Source organism: Corvus kubaryi, unplaced genomic scaffold (assembly GCF_017639235.1).
Source record: "Corvus kubaryi isolate FWS band 111438036 unplaced genomic scaffold, C.kubaryi_AGA036_p1.0 37249, whole genome shotgun sequence".
Classification (NCBI taxonomy): domain Eukaryota; kingdom Metazoa; phylum Chordata; class Aves; order Passeriformes; family Corvidae; genus Corvus; species Corvus kubaryi.
Window position 1 is genome coordinate 5735952 of NW_024581072.1, and position 21723 is coordinate 5757674.

Sequence of the window (21723 nt, forward strand, 5' to 3'; positions counted from 1 at the left end):
ATGGAGAGGTTCTGGTTGTCTGCTTTGCTGATTTCTGAGGTTTCTTCTGGGGTTTCACAAAAGGAGAGTGATGTCTCCAAGATCTGTGTCTGCTGCTGAAGCCTTTCTTCAACTGCTTGCCGGCCTGCATGATCCAGCAGTTACAGGCTTGGTAAGGGATACAAGTGATTCTGGGAGCTGTGGGTAAGCATGGGTCTCACTGACTGCTTTTTCCCCTATCCCCTTCCTCCTCCGACAAGGTCATTTGCCATGCTGTTAGTTGCAGTGAAACTGTGCGAGTTGCTCAACTGGTAGCCCGACAGAGGAGTTCCAAGAAGAAAACAGTCCGGCAGGTGAACTGTCAGATGAGGCTGAAGAACACGTCTCCAGTCAGTTTATCAGGTAAGCCATAGGCAGCTCTAGAGGGCCTGCCTCTATGAAAGAGCTGTGTAGCTGCTGCAGCAAAAGCCTTGTCTGTGAGTGTGTGTCACTAATGGCCATAAGTTACATGGTCCAGGTGGAGAGCTCCTGGGAGGATGAGTGTTCTTGAAAGGGTGCTTATGTCTGAAAGCTGTGATCAGAGAGAAAAGCCTTCTCAAATGTGTATGTGAGATGTGAGTGATCTGGGAAAAAAAGTTCTTGGCAGATGCTTGGCTTCACTTTCACGTGCTCCTGCTTCTGTGAGAAACACAGTTGAGATGCAGGCAAGAAATGTGGCAATGAGCCTGCTTGTTCTTTAAGGATAGCGTTGGCCCATTGTGGAGTGGGAGAATTGAGCCATGCCCTCACAGTAAGAAGGAGTCCCTGCAGCATCACTGCAGCTGTTTCAGTGGCTCGTGTTGCTGATGCCAGTGCCACAGTGCCACAAAAGTTCCGATGCCCATTTCTGGCTCTTTTTACCTCTTACCTTATGCATAAGCTGCTGTAGCAGTGTATTTCTGAAAGTGTGCATCAGGTTTTCCTCGCTGTAGTGCTGTTGTGTGACTGTGGAACTGGGCCCAGAATCAGGCCCAGGATTAAGTCCAGGCAAGACCCATCTGCTTGCAGGTTGGCAGCTTGGAGCAACAGTGGGTCTCATAGTTTGTGTGTATTCCCCCCTTGTTGTCTGTAATGAAGTGTTTGCTGCTTCTGGAAGGATGCTGGTTGGGAAGCTGAACTGGTGGCTCGTATTCCAGTTTAATGACAGGGATTATAAAGGCAGGTTGATACACTGTCTTGCACATCAATCCCCTTGGAAGTGTTTGTGACCTCCAAAATTCATGCAGCACATAAACAGTGAAGTCACCAAGAGCTTGTTTATCCCAGTGTGGCCTGAATGCTAGCATGGTGTGTTCCCCTCTCGGTGTTACTTGGTCACCTCTGCTGTGTGGTGGGAGTTCAGGTGCCCACAAGCCAGAGTAGAGAAGAAACCCTTTGGATGGCAGTACAGGAGGTGCCTGGGGAGGTGGAGGTAGACTGGCTGGAGGAGAATGCTACTCATGGATGCATCTGCAAACTCTTTAGGAAAGCCCAAAGGAACTTTGCGACAGCCCCGGTCTTTGAGTGTGCCGGAAGAAGGCAGTAAGAGGCCTGTTCCTCGCCTGCCCCGAGGCAGAGAAGTAGCATGTGGAGGTGTGAAACCTGTTGCGGAGAGTGCCCGGTCTGCCTTACCTTCAGCTGCTGGGAGCGGACCACCTAAAGAAATCCCCATGCAGAGGCACGTCACTGTGGTAAACAGGTCAGTGTGTGCATGTGTTTGTGTGTGCGCGAGTGAGAGGAAATGAAGTGTGATGGACCTTTCGATGCTGCCGTGCAAGTAGTGCCTTTTGGGATCCAGTGGGAATCCAGGCTCCTGCCCTTGCAGAAGGTGAAGTCTGAACGTGGGATGGTACCCAAGGAAGGAGATGGATGACATTTTGCCTTTTTGGATAGCTAGCCTGTGCTCTTGGCCTGCTTTCATGTCTTCTGGGAGGAAATGCAGCCAAAGGTGTCACAGCAAGGGAGTGTGGGGCTGTTGCCTGGGCCCAGGAGGGAGCTATTGTGGCCAGTGCAAGTTTGTGCACAGGGACAGGTGATGTGCGTGTTGAGGGTCATGGTTGTCTGCAGGTGACTGCTCTTTCCCTCTTGCCTGACTTCTGTGTTGCAGCGTCAGTGTTTGTGTCCTTTCTCAGCGTGCTCAGAGCCAGGAGCCACCTGACCGTGTTTGGATGAATTGAGATGAGGGCTGGAGCTGCAGTTCTGCTGGGTTAGCGGTACATGCTGGTTTTCAGCCCCGTTTGAGCCTCTCTAATCCGGGTGGCTTAGTCAGCTGCTGCCCCATCATTTCTTTCTGTGTTGTTTTCGGCTGCCCTGGGCTGTCAGCTGATGGTGGTGAGAAAGTGTTTGCTGTTGCTCATTGTGGCTGTGCTAAGTCCACCGGAGCTGTGATTGTGGAGGTAATCCTCTGCAGGGGGAGGACTCCAAGCCGGGCTGGGTTGGAAGTCAGCCTGGCGCTGAATGGAAATGGCAGTGGCGGCGTAGCTGTGAAGTGGCACAGAGCAGCGCAACAGCTTAATCCTGCCGCGGTGCCTGCTCTTTCTGGGAGATCCACAGAAAGCAGGCACGTCCTGCCTCAGTCAACCTGTATGAGTTCCATGTGCAATCAAGGGTCTGTTGTGCAGAGGAGAGAAGTGCCAAGCCGTCCTGCTGTGACTCAGAAATTGAAGAGCAGCTGTGCTTGGGCCTTCCCTTTTTTGTATGTGCAGATGAGTTGCGTTTTTTTAAGTGGCGCTTCCCTAAAAGGCAGAGGCACTTTGCCTCAGGCAGAGCAAAAAGAGCACTTAGAGTTTTCTCCAAGTTAGTTACTGTAAGGCCAGGAAGTATTTTATAGCACTTAAAGATTTGTAATGCATGAAATAAAATTAAGTAGATGTCACCCCTTTTCTGGCTATGCCTAATATGGTCTGCTACATCTTGTGTTACCTTTGTTCATCTCCGACAGTCTCTTCTGAGCTCCTTTTAGTTATGTGTTCTGCTTTTGATTCTGTTGTCTTTTTCTGCCCTACACTGTAGGAGAAGCTACAAGCAGAGTCTGCTTTGGCCCAGGTAGTTTTGGAGGAGAAGATACCTTGTGCTGTTGCAGAGTCCAAATGTTATCCTGTTAGCTTGGGAGCATAGTGAAGGGAGAGTTTGGGGAGGAGAGATTCCTGTTTGAATACAAGGTTGTATAGTGGCCATGTGACTGGATTAATTTGTGTCAACTTGGCCAGTTTGAATCAGGACTAGCAAGATGCAAGTGTTCTTGCTGCTGGGGACGTTTTGTACCTCCTGAGCTGTTGTAGTTGCTTGTACTTTGGGAATTGCAGGAGGGAAAGCTTCTTTGAGCCAGGAGGTCCTGACTTCAAAAAACAGCATGCAGAGGAGTGGAGTTGTGAGCAGCATCCCCAGAAATGCTGGGCTGTCAGCAGCCTCATAGTTATCTGGCTCAGACTTGAGGGCACTGCTCCAGCAGGGGTGCCAGCGCTTGGCCTGTGAGAGTGGCTGAGCCTTCACAGCGCAGATTGACTGAGACAAGTCCTGAAGGTGACAGACTGTCTCTGCCCCACTTCCCAGTTTGGAGTGAGACGTTATCTGTATGCAGTATTTGGCTTTCTGTTTCCCACCCTGCCCGTCCACGTACCAGCATCATAGGAAAGGACATGCATGCCCTCGTGGTTGCACATAGGGATCTCTGTTTTTTCCTTTTCTGTTGAACATCTGTCCTGCTATAGCATATGTGTGTTCTTTGCCTTGACACGATGTCCTGCCAGTGACAGATTTTGTTTGTGTGCTGACAGGTATTGGTGCTCCACCCAGTATCATGTAGTGAAGCTCCTCAGTGAGGGTGCAAATGGTGGTTCCCTTGTGACTGCCAAAGTCTATGTCCCGCCTCTGTAGCACTCTGATATTTTTTTTGGAGATTTTCATGACTACAGCTTCAGGGGCTTGTCACTGTGTAGCATTAGGTGGAAGGGGAAAAGGATATTTGTCTTCCCCATTCTGTCACACTCACATGACAACACAGAGATGCTGAAGGTAGCTCCAGTTGTCCAAGGCCTTCTTGCAGATGCTGTTGCAGGGTCTGAGAGGCTTGTCTTTATAGCAGCAGTATCTCAAGTTATCCTGTGTTGGTGTGGACCTGCAAACCCTCAGAAGCAGGGAGAGACTTTGCTGGTAAGGCCAACTGCAGAGATCCTTGAAGCTGGAAGGCAGCAGCGTGGATGAGAACAGGTTCAGATGCTTGGTGACACTGTTGCTTGAAGCAGCAGGAGCCATTTGCTGCTGGGCACCACCTGGACCTGCTGCTTATAGCACTGTCCAAGGACCAAAGAGCAGATTGGGGTGGCATGGACATTACCAAGGTAAGGCAATTGGCTGGGAGGGGCATTGCTCCCCTTCTTTGAGAAGCAGTGATGTGTGGCAGTGAGACATGACTAGCTGCTCAGCTGCAGCTACGCGTGGGGACTTGGCAGGGCTGCATGGCTGGTCAGGCATTTGTGAAGGGCCAGGCTGCTGGTGTGGCTACGAGGCCTCTTGCTGGGAGCAGGCTTCTAGCAGCTGAGGAACATGAGGCCTTGCAAGCAGCTGAGTTGTCCATACCTGCAAACTGAAGGGAAGCATGTTGGCCCTGCCACTGTCTGGCTGTATTCCATCTCGTTGTTGGAGATGTATGACCCTCATGATCTGTGTGAGCAAGCAGCACATCACACGATACTTGTCTGATTGCAGGGCTCAAAACTGATGATGACTAGGCTCAAAGCCAGTGTTAGGTCCATGTTGTGGGAAACTGTTGAACCCCAGCAGAAAGCACAGGAAGACCCTACATGAAGTCTCTTAATACTGAGAAGATCCCAAATCCAATTAGCTTTTGCATGCCGCAGAAGAGAATAATCAGTCCTCTGTTCCAGGTTCCTTTCCAAGGTGTTCACGTGGCCTGGCTTAAGCGGGGAACATCTGCCCTCTTCCTCACTGAAACCTTACTGCGGTTCTGGCTGGCCTACCCTGCAGTCAATGTCATTTGTGTTACCTGATGTGTGGCTTAAGGTGATACAAGTGTATGGGGCACTGGGGACTAGACAACAGCTATGGATTCCTATTGGCAGGCAGGGGTAGCAGGACAGGCTCCACTACCCATGTGGCTATTTTATAGGATTGTTTTGCTTTCTGCCTAGCAAAGGTGGTAGCCTCTTTTGAGTCTGCTTCCATTAAGAGGACTTTTTTAGCTTGAGTATCTGTTCAGCTTGGAGTTGTCCATACTGGTAAATACATGTACAAAGAAATGGGGTCCTGGATTTCTTGCAGAATCTGCATGGGCAGCCATAGCAGTCTCTTCTTTCTACGAAGAGACTGCTGCAGCTTTGTGTGGGTATCTGAGCTGTGCCCACAGAAAGTAGAGGGTTTTCTGTAATGCAGGTAAGTGTTGTAAGAGGCTTTTCAGATACCCAGCAAGTGCCAGGTGTGAATGTAAGTTTTGATGTTGCGTGGGTGACTTTCCTTTTGTACTTTTTAAGTTTTGCAGCTGTGCTTGTAGTTACATGCTTCTGCCTAGGACTTCTGGGCACGACTTCTTTTTTGTAAATTGCTGAGCTGGGCAGTGCCTGTCCTTACAGCTAGTGCAGTGGGACATGACTCAGAACAGAAGTATGGTCTTTGGTACAAGTAATACCCCATAGCTGAGGGAGGAGCAGTGGTTTAATCTAACAGGGACAGCATAAAAGCAGGGGAGACAAATTAGTGTTAAATCTTTCAAGATGCTCCTTAGAAGAGATGTGAATGTGGGAGGTCTCATTCTGATTCATGGATATGCTCTGATTAAAAGTCAGTATGATGACACATAGGGCTACTTGGTCTTGACTTCCTGTTGAGACTAGCCTCAGCACTGTACTTGAACTGCTGTCCTACCTTCTAAAACAGTCCCGGTGAAGACGTGAAAATCACCCTTGGTGGTTCTGCAGATGGTGAGGTTTTTGGCTTGCTCCACTGTTGTCCCTGAACTCCAGAGTTGGCTAGTCCCCTTTCTGGCCCCTGGGCAGAGATCTTCTGCAAAGCCTGCCCCGTGCATGTGCATGGTCTGGTCTGGTCAGGAGATGCCTGTTTCAGAGCAACCTGCCCTGCTGTAGCGGAAATGTTACCACCCTGACTTCTACACTGCAGCTCTTCCTTGGGTATGTGCAACTCTTCCTTTGGGAGGTGTTTGGTCCTAGTCTTTGAATTCCCTTCTCCAGCTCTTGTTTCCTTTTGCTTGCAGTGTATGTAATTATTCCACAGCTGATTTTTTTCCCAGGTCTTTGTGAGCTACACAGTGCTGTGCCCTCTTCAGTGTCAGAAGCTCATTTACTCCCATGTAAAAGCTGCTGCTCTCTGGGGGATCCCAGAAGAACACCTGCAAGCATGAAATTTGTGTGCTCTCAGTGGGAGAGATCTTCAGAGAAGACTGTTAAACAGAGTAACAACAGCATCCACAAAGAGACCTTGAATGCCTGTGTGTTCCTAGATGCTTTCCCTTTGCTAATGTCTTTTTACTGTGTTTTGTTTCTCACAATAATGAGAAAAATGAGTAAAAACTAGAAACCACCTGTTGATCTGTCCTGTTACTGCTTATCAGGTTGTCTTCCTGACAAGGACATTGTGACTACTCATCTTGTGCAGGAGACCTTCTAGGAGTGTGTGGAATGCATTTTCTTTTCTGTATAGGTCTTAGAAGCAAATAGAATGTTATTCAGAGACAGAAGAATTATTTTAAGCAATTTTCTTTCCAATTTTAGGTCTGAGAAGAGACTGACTGTCCCACCACGGTTTCAAAAGGAGTTGCAAGTTCACCTGTCCAGAAGCTCTTCGACAGAGTCAGGTGGTATGTCCATTAAGAAGTTATTTGTTGACTACTCAGAGTGGGTGTCATCTTAAAAAAAAAATCTTACTACTTGTTTTGAATGAAGATAGGTTTGGATGAGAAATCAAGTTCTGTGAGTGAACCTTTTCACTCTAATTCCATTGTGCTGAGGAAATGTGCGTTTGCTTGTCTGCCTCTTGGTCTTTCAGGAAAAACATTGGGCAGTAAGTGTCAAAGCCAATCACAAAGCCAGTGTGAGGAGGTCAGAAACAGGAGGAGTAAGCTTAATGTTACTGAGGGGTAGGAATCTGGTATAAGGATGAAATCCTGCCTTTCAGGAGTAAGCAGCACTACTAATGTATCTGTCCAGAAAATACTCTTCTGCCTGTGTGGCTCAATAGTTGTGCTGCTAGTGGGCTTGCAGAATGATGGTTGCTTTCTTTGAGACTTGTCAGCCTGATTTGTGAAGTTTCAGATCTGGCAGCAAATACACCCCACCAAAGGGAGAAGAGGAGTAGAAATGAGGGAGCAGGTAAGCTAATGATGTGAACCTCTTCCTGATATAATGACTGCCTAATTCCTACACACAGTGTATGAAACTGCCCAGAGCAGCTGAACAATTGTCACTTTCCTTGCTTCACTGAAGGGCTTCCTTGGGTGCAGTAGCACAGAAAGGCTGCCTGCTGGGTGGAGACTTTTCCTCAGGACGTATCTTGGAATGAAAGGCAAATCATTGGTCTGATTTGTACACCTGTCTGAATATAGAACAACATGCTTGGTTGTCATGCTGTATCTTTGTTGTGTTTGTACTCATAAAGAAATTATCTTGTGCCCCTCTTGGGATACTGCCTTAGTGCAGCATCTCAGCTGTGGTGGGATTGATGGTTCTGAATCCTCTTCCAGAATCCCTTCAGAAGTAGTGTAGCAACATCTTATGAAAATAACTACAGTGATTGAAAAATCATCTTTAGGTAGTTACTAAATGTCTGAGATTTCCATGGTTCTTTGCCACAGGAAGTGACTGGACAAGCTATGCTGGGCAGGAGAGCCACATTTTAGCGTTGGTGTTATGCTGGCAGCTCCCATGTTTAGTTTTTAAGTAGGGAGGTAATCATCTTTCTGTTGGTAGGGCTATGTTTACTTCAAGGCTGTATTTTTTTTTAAACAGATAGCTTGAATACATCCACTGCAGAGACACATACTGTTGCCCCTGGCTCTTCTGCTGCCGATGTCAATGAACTTCAAAGTCGCATTAAGGAGCTTCTGAGCAAGTACAGCAGTGGTGTCAGGATGTCAAAGATGCCTCAGATCTATCGGGAAATGTACCGGGAGGACCTTAGCACAGAAGTGCTCTATCAGCTTGAGAATTGGCCTCATGTGTGCACAGTAAGTATTGAATGCTATTTTTATGGAAGATGCCAGTACCCTACAGATTTCTGAGTGTTCATTTGCCAAATGTTATTTTATGTGTGCCTGCATTTCCTTTCATGCTCTGTAGCAGTGACAGAAAGCCCCCGCAACCCCACTACCCCACTCCCAAATTGTAACAATGCCTTTTGAAACCCCAGAAAGTCACTGTTGACTGAACTAGTGTTTTGAAGAGGGAAGGTCAGCCTCTGTGGTGTTCTGGAGCAAGTGCTTGGGGTTGCTGACTTGCCGTCCTTAACTGACCACAGTACTGACAACCCAAATAGCTGGTGACATGTGACCTCCATGCCATTTTTGTTGTTCTTGGTTTGGATTTTTTCCCAATTGCTTTTTATGCTTTTCCTTGTTGGTGGGTTTATCACCTCATAATGCTGTAAGCTACCAACATCCTTTGTGACAGTCTGAGATCTAAGGGTATTTATCTTTCTATAGGCTTTTCCAAAGATTTTTCTCACATTTTAAGCCAAGGAATTTTGCTTTGTAAGTTAGGTTTATGACACAATAATAGGTGAAATTGAAGAGTGGTAATGCTGAGGGGAGAGATTACAGCTAAGCCCCTTTCTCCTCTTCTGCTGTATGTTACCCTTTGATTGCCAAGGGTGTCTTTGCCTTTCGTATTAGGAGCTGGTGTCTGGTTGAGTGTCCACTTAGAGGTCTGACACATGAGTTGCCACCACCACTGGATTGAGGGTCTTCAACTGCTGTACTTCTGTCTCTTCTTCTGCATTCACAGGTCATTTATGGTGTCATGCAACTTTGCATTAAGGCTTTGTTTAGCTTTACTTTAACAGGCCAGTGATACCAATGAGGACTTTCAACTTCTTTGGTATCTGTCAAACTGTGGCACAGTTTGACAAGAGTATTGAAGTAATAAGAATATTTTTCTTCTTGAAGTGCTTTTTATGTATGTCCTACTAAGTCTTTTCTCATGTAAAAGCATTCAGTGCCAAAAAAAAAAAGAAATTAACTGGGTTAAATAACTGCTCTTCAGGAATAACACTATTTGCATGCATGTGTGGTATTCTCACAGATACATAAAATGTGTTTGTAACACCTCACTACAGACACTAGAAATGTATGCAGTCAGCAGCAATTTGTTTTGATGGTTGATGATTGGTTGCTGTGTTATCTATCTATAGAGCAAGCTGTTATGTCTTGAATTGCTTAATTCATGCAGCAAATTTTAGTCTTTTTTGTAGCTAATGTTCCAGTCAGTCCTGTTCATCCAGGATCTTTGTTCTGTGTTCATTATCCATTTGCTTGTTAATCTGTTGGGTCTATCTCTTTCTTTATAGCATGCAAATAAAGTCATTTAAGCATAAGTAAGCACTGATTAAATCCATGGAAACATTTTAATACAATGGGCACAGTACAACAGCAGTCAGAACTATCAAGTTATCTTGGCACAGTCAGTCTTACTGTAGAGAACTGTTAATGAGCCTCTGAAGCCTGTCTCAGTTTACTGACTTACAAAATTGTAATTATGGCTCAGGCACGGAAAAGTTTGAACTGGGACTTTGTATATGAAAGCTACTATACATCTCTTAAATATAATCTGTTCCTGGCTCAAACATATTGTCTGCACATGTACAGCTCTGTAGAACCTTTGAAATGCAGAAGACAGACTGTACTGTCCAGTGAAAGTAAGGACACTTCCAAGACTGATTTCTAAATTATTTCTGTCTTGTTGGTTTCTTACACTGGGAGTGTCTGCCAGGCTCAGAAGAGAAAACATGCCTGGTGTTTCTCTCGTTATCTTCTTAAAGAGACAGAACATACTCTTTTGTACTCATTCTGATCAGTGTAGCATAGTTACAAACCAGCAGACAGTAAACCTAATACATTTTCAGTGTCTCCAAGCTTTTACTTTGAGGACTGTGCTTTGGAGAGTATCACTTTTGAATAACTTTGGATCTCTAAAACTCCTGTTTGAAAGGAAGGAATTTTATCTAGGAAATTGTAATTTCTGTGGTTTTACACCATGGGTTATAGACATTTTTCCTATTTTGTGAGTTCAAGTCTCCAAATTGCACTGTAAGTTGCAGGTTGATGATCTTGTTTTCAGCCTTCACCATTCAGGCAGGAGGTACTGAGGCTGACTTTATCTCCATTTGTCTGTTACCTCCCTTCTTTAGGTGAGCTTTCTTGAGCATCTTACTTGCAGCAACATACTTTGCACTGCTAAATGCAAAAGTACGAAGTTACCAAGTAGTGGCTAGCAGTCACAGATTATAGCCCAGCCTTCATGAGCAATTGGGTTGACAGTAAACATGCTTACACGTCTTTGTTGTCTAGACAGACCTCAGCCAGGAGAAAAATCTGCTTCAACAGCTCTGGGCAGATCCATAGTGTTGCTGAATTGTTTGCTTTAACCTCCAGCACAACTAGGGCTTTGAACAAAGTGATGACTGCCAGTGACCCTCCCACCTTCACCTTTTTTATCAGAATTTTTTACTTTTCTGTTTGATTAATAACTTTGTTATGTGTCTTTGAGCAGCTAGTGATCCCTATTTTAGACTTCCAACTGCTCTCTCATTTCTTATCTTTCTACATATTTTTGTCACAAGTCTTTCTGACAACTTAGCTGTTTTCTTAGAATTCTGAGTCAAAGTTACATAGCTTTGCTGTGTTTGGGCTCCGACTTGAATCCTTGAGATGCAGGCAGCTGAACCCCCTGAGGGAGAGAGAACATTGCAGCAGAGGTGTGAGAGGTATGTAGGCATGTAAATTAAATAGTTTTTGGGGGTTTTCTTGTAAGTCACATTCCAAAAAGTAATAATAAATTTATATTTGGTACTGCCAACATGACAAAATGATTCCCTCTGCAGTCTAAATATAAACCTCCCTACTGAGTTGTATGTATGTTTAAGGGACTTTTTCCTTGTACATGCTCAGCTCTCCTCAGCTGCTTGAACTCTGTGAGTGTTTCAGGCATGATGTGAATGGTGATTCAGATATGGCAGTGCAAGACAAGCCTAAACTCTTAGATCTTTTCTCGAAACTTTTGTGTGAATTTCCATGGTTCTTTTCCAAAAGCTTTTAGAGCTAGGACCTTTTAGCCTAGGACATATGGGAATACCCTTGTGTGGGTGTTTAGTTGGTTTAAAGACTGGAAATGGAGCAAGCCTGGAATGACTGACCTTCAGAAAGGCAGGAAGTCATGGTGGGATTCCTCAGGGGTAACACTTGGACGCATGCTGGTCAGAATTGTAACAAGTGAGTTGTTAGAGGATGTAAATACAAGTTCAGCTGGCTAATAATACAGGGTTGTTCAGGGTTGTTTAAAGACCAGGGCTCTCTGAAGAGGTATGTAACCTCCTCATACCATGTTTCTGTCCCATAAAATTTCAGTGTAATCTTAATTACAGCTGACATGGACAACTGACTACATTTTAAAAAAGTGGTTTTTTTCTGTGTGGACTGTTAAGCTTGGGAACAAGGGATCTTGGCATTTATAATAGCTTCATGCAAATGTTGACTCTGTATGGAAAAATGCAAGTGATAAGTATTTGCAAAATAAATAGACAAGGAGTATTTCAGTTGGAAGGAATCTATCAGTGATCATCTAGTCCAATTGCCTGACCATTTCAGGAATGACCAAAAGTTAAAACATGTTATTAAGGGCATTGTCCAAATATCCTTTGAACACTGTCAGGCTTGGGGCATCAACCAAGAAGCCTGTTCCAGTGTTTGACCACCCTCTTGCTAAAGAAATGCTTCCTAACATAAAGTCTGAACCTCCCCTGACACAGTCCTCTGCCTAGAAGGGCATATTTCCTGGTAGACTCACTGAGTGCTTGTGACCAGAAGTTATCTCTTACAAATTTCATGCATTTCCCAGATTTGCTTGTCACAGCAGTACAGTGTTCACAGTAGATGTCTGGGAAGTTGCAGTCTCCCATAAGGACAAGATACCGACCCAGAGATTTCTCCTAAATGCCTGTTGGTAGCAGACAACCACTACAACCACTCAATCTCTTTTGAGACCAGAGTCTCTCACCCACGTCATCGCTAACAGTAAGGGCTGTGCAGTCAAACCTCCCCTTTTCATACAGTGCAACTCCTCCATGTTGCCTGCCCTGCCTGTCCCTCCTGAAGAGCCTGAAGCCCTTCATCGCAGCACTCCAGGTGTGCTGCTTGTTCCACCAATTCTTGCTGACACCAAAGTCATCATAGCTCTGGGAACTGACCAGTGCTTGACATTTATCCTTTTTGCTTCTCATTCTGTGTGTGTTGGTGTACAGCAAGTATATCAGATGTGCTCCAAGATCGAGTCCAATGTTTGACCAGACACCACCTTGTCAGCCATAGCACTGGTTGTCAGTCTAGTCATTTATTGAACACCTCCAAGGATGGTGACTTGACCACCTCCCTTGGCAGTCTGTGCAATGCCTGACCAGCTTTTCAGTGAAGAAATTCCTCTTAATGTCCAACCTGAACCCCCCCGGTGCAGCTTGAGTTCTTGTCCTCTTGTCCTGTTGGTGGTTGCCAGGGAGAAAAGACCGGCCCTTACCTGGTTACAGCCTCCTCAAAGAGAGTTGCAGAGAGTGATAAAGTCACCCCTGAGCCACCTCCTCCTCAGGCTAAACAACCCCAGCTCTTTCAGCTGCTCCTCATAGGAATTACCCTCTCCAGCTCTGACCCTTCACCAGCTCCTTTGCCTTTCTCTGGACTTGCTCCAGCACACACATGTGTTTCTTGTCATGAGGGGCCCAGAACTGGACACAGAACTTGAGGGTAGCCTCATCAGTGCTGAATATAGAGGGACAATCACTTCCCTGGTCCTGCTGGCCACACTGTTGCTGATGCCACTGGGCTTCTTGGCCACCTGGGCGCACTCCTGGTTCATGTTCAGGTGTGCTGTTAAGCAGCATCCCTCTTTTCTTTGTGGAAAGTGGCAGCTTTCCAGTCACTCTGCCTCAAGTACTGCACGAGGTTGTTGTGACCCAAGGGCAGGACCTGGCACTTGGCCTTATACCTTTGGCCTTGGCCCATTGATCCAGCCTGTCCAGATCCCTCTGCAGAGCCTTCCTGCCCTTCAGCAGATCAACACTCCCACACAGCTTGCTGTCATCAGTGAATGTACTGAGTACAGGTGATCTCATTCAGATCATCAGTCAAGATGTTGAACAACACTGGCCCTAACACTAGTTCCTGAGGGACACCACTGGTGACCAGCCCCCAGCTGGATGTGACACCATTCACCTCTGCTCTCTGGGCCTGGCTGTGCAGGCAGTTTTTAACCCAGCGAAGATGCACCTGTCCAAGCCATGGGCTGCCAGCTTTTCCAGGAGAATGCTATGGGAGGCAGTACCAAAGGCTTTGCCGAAGTCCAGGTAGACAACATCCACAGCCTTTCCCTCATTCTCTTGGCAGGTCACCTGGTCATAAAAGGGGACCAGGTTGGTCAGGCAAGACCTGCCTTCCCCAAACCCATGCTGTCTGGGCCTGATCCTTTGGTTGTCTGGCATGTGCTGTGTGATCACACTCAAGATGATTGTTCCATAACCTTTGCCAGCACCAAGGTCAGGCTGACAGGCCTCTAGTTCTTCTAGTGGTTCTTCCAGGTCCCTCAGTACTCTCAGGTGAATCCCATCCTGTTCCATAGTCAGTGTCTTAAGTGGCACAGTGGGTCACTTAAAGCCAAAAATGCATTTCATCCATCAGGACAGATGGATCCTGTCATACCTTGTGCCTCAGAAGTTCTTCCATACTTACTAAACCCGAAGTTTTGGTGAAAACACCAATCCTAGAGCTGGTATTTTTGTAGAATGAATAATAGGCAGGCACCTTGTAATTCACAGAAAGAAGGGATATATGCATATTGAATTGATTCTAGAGTTTTCTTGTGGTAATGACTGCCGTAGTCTTTCTATCTGGTTTCTGAAGGAGCTGGTAGAAAAATAACGCTACCATTCTGAATTTTGAAATTCCAGTTGTGCTGGAAGAGATATATTTGCTTTTCAGGAGTTCTAGAACAAATATGTTCCCTTCCATAAGATATTCCACTGGCTCCAGCTACATGCTAGATTAAGTATTAATCTGTTGTTATCAGAGGACAGTTTCATCTCTGCAATCTATCATTTCTCAGTCAGGTTTCTTACTGCTTTTTAATAAACATAAAGCTAAACAGTATGTAACATGTGAGCATATTCTTTAGTGACCTTAAACATTGTATTGGCTGATGCTGTGTGAAAAGGCTTCTCAGACTGGAGAACATTTGCCTGGCTGTTTATTCTGAGGAGGAAGCTTTACAGGGTAAAGGAAAGCTTAGTTTTCTTCACTTAATCTCTTGGATGTCTGGTAAGGTGTTGGACACATCCCACAGTCTGTCAGTCTTGCAAATACATAATTGGAAAAAAATGGGAGAAATAAGGGGGAAATTTAACATATTTTTGTTCACTGGTTTGGGGGTGTTTGATTGGTTTGTTGTTTGGTTTTTGGTTCTGTTTTTTTTTAAGTAGTCACTACAAGTTGAAGTTTATCATTACAAGGATGTAGAGGATTTTTTAGATAAGAATGAGACTTGCATGAGACAACAATGAAATGTTGCCTAGTTAACTGGTAGGATATTTTGTATCTTCTTTTAGCTGTATCTAGTTCTCAGATTATTATTCATATTTTGTATTTCTAAATGTTGGGGCTTTTTTCAGAAAGTGAAACTAAAGGCTTGGGAGGATGCCAGGATTAGATGGTAAACAAACTGACAGAAAGAGGACTGAGACTTTTGTTTTCTGAATCTGTTCTTGGGCAGTACACCATGTCTTAGCAAAACGGGTACTACAGACTACTGCATCAGGCAGCTGAGTTTCTGCTGTAGCATTCAGTGTGACTTAAACAGGTATGCTCAGAAAAGAGAAGGATTGCCACGATAGAGAGTTGTATTCCTTGAGAAATTTTGGTTCCGTCAGGTCTTTACTCAGAGAAGGAATTTCTATACCACAGTTAAGCTGTGTGAAGCCAAAGTCATCCTTCTAAACAGAGAAACAGACTTGAGAGAATAAAAAATTCAACTCTAAAGTACTTTGCACATGGAGGAGACAATGGAGCAGGCTGTCACATCTGGTAGTATGTATGAATGAAAGGTCACAGTTTTATACAAACCCTAAAAGCTGTTTCCAGTAGATGAGGTCTTGGATTATGATAACTTTCTTTTGCCATGCTCACTGAAGAATTTGATGTTTAGACGCAGAGCCACTAGCCATTTAGAACAGAGTTCAGAGAGCACAAGACATGTTCTACCTAAAATGTAATTAGATGTCTTGTACTTACTTCAGCACAGAGCAGACTACAGTTGGTGTCAGCCTCACTGAGAAGATGGTGTCACAGCACATGTGGAAATGAGCCAGTTGAGGACACAAGATCCAGAATAACTCCTCTGTTCAAACACAGTGCTTTTAAAACAGGCTGTAAATCTATATACCTGAACATCAGTCCTGGTGATGAGTGGTTAGACAACATGATGAGCCATGAAATGAAGTCAGACTCCATTTGATAGCATCTTTCCTTATTCCTGCAACCCATGCATCTCCTGTATGTTAAATCTTGCAGTTTTCTGACCTAATAGGAGAACTTCAGTGCACTATGAGGTAAAGGTTAGTACAGCCAAAAAGAACTGCTGACAAAGATGTCTGCTGATCCATCCTCAGTGCTGGCATAAAGATGTGAGGAATAGGGGCAACCCTTGACAGTATGGAGTTGTTAGATTGACTCAGCTGTCTTATTGCATCACAGAGTTTCCTTTGTAATTTTGTATTTTCAGAAGCCAGAGTCTTGTAAGCACAAGAAACTGGAGATCAAGTATCTTCACTGTGATGTGCAGGGTAATGAAGTGGGAGGGCAAAGAGGATGAGCAGAAGGGGGCAATCTAAAGACACTCTTGAACTTTATAGAGCTTACCACCCCAGCCCTGAGCACGAGCTGAACCTGAACGGAGGATATCTTGGCAACAGGGATCCTTTAGTCTAACAACAAAAGAAAATACAAAAATACACCCAATATGACTTGTATTCTAGCAATTCAGTTAAGTACAGAAGAAATGAGTACCAGAGACAGAATCACAGAATCACTGAGGTTGGAAGGGACCTCTTTTGATTACCTAATGCAACCCCCATGCTCATGCAGCGTCACCTGCAGTCTGTCCAGGTCTGTGTCCGGTTATGTATGCTACAGTTTTTCTTGCCAATGTATTCCAGTCCTGTTCCAACTTCCTAGTTAACATGAGGCTTGGCTAAAAACAAGCCTTTTGATGTGTTCTTCTGTTGTTAAGGGTAAGGAGATAGGTATCATAGCTCCCCATGCAAAACAATTAATTGTGTATCGGACTAGAAGCTGTAAGGGCTGGAGTAGATTCCAAGGATTAGCTGTAATGGATGATGTAAGAAGCTTCCACATCCTTGTAAGGAAAAGCTCCTTACTGAGTGATGCTACCCTGTGCAGTGGGGATCTTCAGCCTTTCAAGAACATTGGCCAAGTCTCGTTTTTTCCCTAGAGCTGGTTGCTCTGGACGCATATTCAGCAGCTTGGTAGCTTAAACTCTGTTACTTTCAGCAGCAGCTACGTGGAAGAACAGGCAGGAATTGCATGTTAATGTTGAAGCAGCATCTCTCCATTTCCTGGGGAGACCTGTACTGTAGAGGGATGGGCAAAACCAGTGGTTCCTGAAGTTGTGGTGGCTGCCACTGACAGAGAAAAGATGCCGTCAGCCAGTGTGTGGATGCAAGGTACTGCTGATCAATGCCAGAAGTACCTTCCTCACTGCTTTGAGCTCCAGCTTGCTAGGAGTTGAACTTCATGTACTGTTGAGAAAAGTCAGGTAGATGAGAGCTGCTTGCACGCTGAAGCGTTTGTCTAAGGAGCCTGCCAGTAAAATGTGTCTGCGTACAGTCTGTGGTATGTATGGCGTGGTAGTTGGCTTCCGTGTTGCATATTTAAATCAGATCTGAAAGAACTGCACCACACTTCTGATGAATTCTTCTCACTGAATCAGAGTGATAGTTCTGATTTGTATTTTAGGGCCGTCTTTGAGAACCTGTCCAAGAACCATGGAGCCAGATTTTTTGTTTGCCACATAGGACGAGACTGTGTCACTGACATTAAAATGCTAACTTCCATTGTAGGTTTTCCTTTCCTACCTTGCAGAAGAATGGCATAAAATAACTGCATATTCTAGTTTGAATGTAAGCTTAACAGTGAAGGACATTTACTCTGAATAGAAACTCTCATTTCAAGGATGTGTTTTTTCCAGTTCTTTCTTGGAAACTGTTGATGCTCCAGGAGGTTACCAGTGTATGATTATCACTGTACACACAATTAAACAAGGCTGGCTTTGGAAAGAGGATACTTTCTTTAGTTTATGTATGCTAGTGTAGTGGCTCTTTGAACACTGTCAAGCATATTTGTACAAAGCTTTTCTCCTACCAACACATACAGGAGCATGTCTGCCTTTGTCCTCTCTAAGTGCGTATGTCAAAATGAGTGGACTTGCTCTTTTACATTCCACTCAGTTGCAGTGCCAATATTTATCTTGGGAGTATTTTTTTATTTGAAGTTTTATTATTTGAGTCTCCAGATTTCAGTTTTTAAGAGCTCCCTCTGTTACTCAAGTGCAGAACAAAAATGCTGTTCTCTTGTGTAGAACAACTTCACTCTCTGTTGCCCTGATAATACATTCTGACAGCTGTTACCTCTGCTTTGTGCTCTGTAATGGAGAGGTGACAACAGGAATGGTCACAGAATCACAGAATATTCTGAGTTATAAGGGAACCACGAGGATCATTGAATCGAAGTCTTAGCCTTGCACAGGACATCCCCAAGAATCACACCGTGTCCCTAAGCTCTTGATCTTCTTGAGCTCTGTCCAGGTTGGTGCTGTGACCACTTCCCTGGGGAGCCTGTTCCAGTGCTCAGCCACCCTCTGGGGGGAAAAAACCTTTTCCTGATATCCAACCTAAACCTCCCCTGACACAGCTTCAGGTCATTCCGTTGGGTCCTGTCACTGGTCACCACACAGAAGAGATCAGTGCTTGCCCCTCCTCTTTTCCTCACAAGGAAGTTGTAGATTGCAATGAGGTCTCCCCTCAGTCTCCTCTTGTCCAGGCTGAACAGACCAAGTGACCTCAGCCACTCCTCATATGGCTTCCCTTCAAGGCCCTTTTCTACTTTCAGTGCCTCCCTTTGGATGCACTCTAATTGCTTAATGTCTTTCTTATATTGTGGCACCCAGACCTGCCCCCAGCACTCGAGGTGAGGCCACCCCAGTGCAGAGCAGGACAATCCCCTCCCTTGCCTGGCTGGTGATGCTGTGCCTGATGCACCCCAGGACACGGGTGGCCCTCCTGGCTGCCAGGGCACTGCTGGCTCATGTTCAACTTGCCGTCAGCCCCCAGGTCATTTTCCATGGAGCTGCTCTCCAATCTCTTGTTCCCCAGTCTATACACACATTCAGGGTTGCCCCATCCCAGGTGCAGAATCCAGCACTTTCCCTTGTTAAAATTCATACTGTTGGTGGCTGCCCAGCCCTCTAATTGATCAAGGTCAGTCTGCAAGGCCTCCCTGCCTGTAAGGAAGTCAACAACTCCTCCCAGTTTTGTATTTTCTGTTAACTTGCTTAGTACCCCTTCCAAGGGTGACTAAACATCCAGGTCATTTATGAAGATGTTGAAGAGCACAGGGCTGAGGATGGAGCCCTGTGAAACCCCAGCAGGGACAGGTCGCCAGTCTGATGTCACCCCATTGACTGTAACCCTTTGCACCTGACCCGTGAGCCAGTTGCTCACCCATCCCATGATGTGTTTATCCAGCTGTGTTGTTCTGTCCAGAAGGACACTGTGAGAGCCACTATGGATAGCTTTACTGAAACCCAAAAAGATTATACGCACTGGATCAGCTAGGTAGGTTATCTTGTCATAAAATTAAATTAAGTTTGAGAAGCAGGACTTTACCCTTATGAACCTGTGCTGGCTGTGACAAATGACTATGTTGTCTTTCAGGTGTTTTTCAATACCTCCCAGAATAATAATGTACTTGCAGAGCTGGCCTGTCAGCCATACTAATGGGAAGTACCTTGAAGGCAAATCTATAAACTCAACAGGAAACCTGGTTGAGATATTTGTGCTAAAGAAAGGGTGGCTGTTTTGAAGTCCTACTCACAAGTGAAACCATTTGCTTGTTATTAAAAGTTTCTGTGGTGTTGTGTGGCCTTGCAGGTGATGTGATTCCTGGAGATGTTCTGTGCAGGGTCAGGATTTGGACTCAGTGATTCTTGTGAGTTCCTTCTAAAGCAGGATATTCTATGGTTCTGTGATTCTAGTGATGTCAACCTGTGCTTATTTATACTGAAGTAATCTGAAATTATTTACTGAAATAGCATTTTGCTGTCTCTAAATGGTTTGCACCGTCAGCATATACAGCCTCTTCAAAACTGAACTTCAGTGCCTAGAAAACCCCAGAGCTATTATTGGAGTTAAGAGGCTTAAAGATCTCTGAGGATCTTCTCTGTCTTTAGTATGTAAGGGTTTATAGTCCTGTCAGCAAAAATTTATTCAGCTCTGTTGCAGCTCCGTTTAAAGAGCACTAGCCAAGAGAAGGGATGGATAAAGGTAGATCTCTGCATCCAGCTTTTTCCAGGATGAACTGCCATAAATTCCAACGCAACCTTCTCAAACAAATTGTTTTCTTGATAATGTTAAGTATTTTCTGGAGCTAAAAGTTTCCTTGGCTAGTCATGTAAATGAATTCCTCAATCTTGTGCATGGACACATGGGAGGGACATTCTTACTGATTCCTCTCTATTTAGGATGTCATTATCTGCAAAGATGGCATGCTCTGATTTTTTTGTCTGTGTGACTTGATATACGTTGGTCTCCTGACTGTGTACCAAAGCCTTTGCAAGGCTTTGGTAGGTATTTTGTTTGGTTCTATTTTTAACTGAGCTCCTTTCTTTGCCTGTGGTACAAAGAGCACAGTAAGATTCCTCATATCAGACGGTACAAATATAGGTGGTCTCTGTCAGGAATCATTGAAGGCATCTTTGGTCCTTCTAGATTTCACTGCCAGACATGTTTTATTGTCTCTTATATCAAGCTGACTAGCAGAGATGCCCAAGAACTTCGCTTTCTTATGTCTTACTCTTGCAGAAAGTATTTCTATTTTGGTTTTTCACTGATAGAGAAGAATTTAGACATGCTACCAGGAATGTGTGAGGGTTCTCTAACATGGTTAATATTTTTTTATATCTATGAAAACCATTTCTTATGTGTCATGCTAGTATTCGTGGAAGTTGACCAAGACCTATTCCCAAGAACTGTTTCACAGCTCATTTTGGCACCAGCCTAGACAGTGTAATGCAGAGCAAGTGTATGGAAATGCACTTTCATAGTGCATTAACTCAGATCATCATGTGGCAATTTGGGCTGAATGTGATAAGGTGTATGTAGGACAAAATACGTGGTTCTAGACACAGCAAAGGCCATTTAAATTTTTTTTTGATGTATTGTAACTCTGTTTGTTTCTTGCTAATGTTATCCTGATAATTAGCGATATGTGCTACTCTTTTTCTGCAATGTAATACCTGAAGACTTGTTCATTATGCTTTGATTGTATTTTGCTAGGGCAGAGCTGCAAAGAATTACTTGGGCAGGGTTTATAAAGTTCTGATGGGTATGGACATCAGTAGTGTGGAGGTGAATGCCACCCCTGAGTAGTAGCAAGTAATTCAGCTGCTCCATGTTTTTTCATTGATCTGCTTTTGAAAATGACTTTGATTAGAGTTGTTTCCTCTGAGGAAGGAACTTCAAAATGGAGCTACATAAACCTTAATAACTTTCTTTATTGTTTTTGCTTTCAGACCAATGTGAAAACACTAAGACCTTTTGTTATCTCAATTTAACATAGATTCCTGCTAAGCTATGCTTAGATCAATCTAGGTTGAAACTGCAAAGCTTCAGGAAGCAGAATTTTATTGTGAGTTTGTGGCTACAGTTCTCAGATGGTCCTTTCAATGTTGTGACTTCAGACTATGTGATACCCTTGTTCTTGAACTTAGCAAAGGGTGCGGACATAGGGTCTGGCAAAATACCTGGTTCTGCAGGAGGCTGGGGGCATGATTTAAAAGGGTCCGATCAATTTTATTATGAAATTTATTATGAAGAGAAATTTCTCCCTTAATTTCAGAACTTTGGTAAAGAAAAATCATTCTCTGAGCATGACAGCAGATAGCTTGCCTGACAGCACTCCCTGGCAAGTGTCCTCTTGTTTCTGAAATATAGAATCAAATCTCCTTTCCCTCAGTAAACTGAGACAGAAACTTTTGTTTATGATCTACTTACCTGTGGGTAAGATTGGGAAGGTTAATGTCCAAAAGATGTAAATTTGTGGGTGTCACCATCTTCTGGTCCTCCTAAGATGTACTTCTTTGGAAGCAAGTTCCAGTTGTATTGAAAAGATTAGATATTTGCCCATTACTGATGTAGTCATATGTGTTTTGTACC

The 21723-nt window shown here is 44.5% G+C and overlaps 1 protein-coding gene across 7 annotated transcripts in view; it reads left to right on the top strand.

Moving 5' to 3' along the window:
• The window catches only part of TDRD7 (tudor domain containing 7), a 47316-nt gene that overhangs the window by 11921 nt on the left and 13672 nt on the right, over positions 1-21723 (top strand). For 4 of the 7 annotated variants that reach the window (XM_042023571.1, XM_042023566.1, XM_042023567.1 and 1 more), the window contains 5 exons: positions 240-381; positions 1483-1696; positions 6741-6826; positions 7281-7337; positions 7974-8191. In XM_042023571.1, coding sequence (XP_041879505.1) covers positions 240-381; positions 1483-1696; positions 6741-6826; positions 7281-7337; positions 7974-8191 — 717 coding nt within the window. The remainder of the gene's footprint in view (positions 1-239; positions 382-1482; positions 1697-6740; positions 6827-7280; positions 7338-7973; positions 8192-21723) is intronic. The other 3 variants (XM_042023568.1, XM_042023569.1, XM_042023570.1) reach the window with 3 other exon arrangements.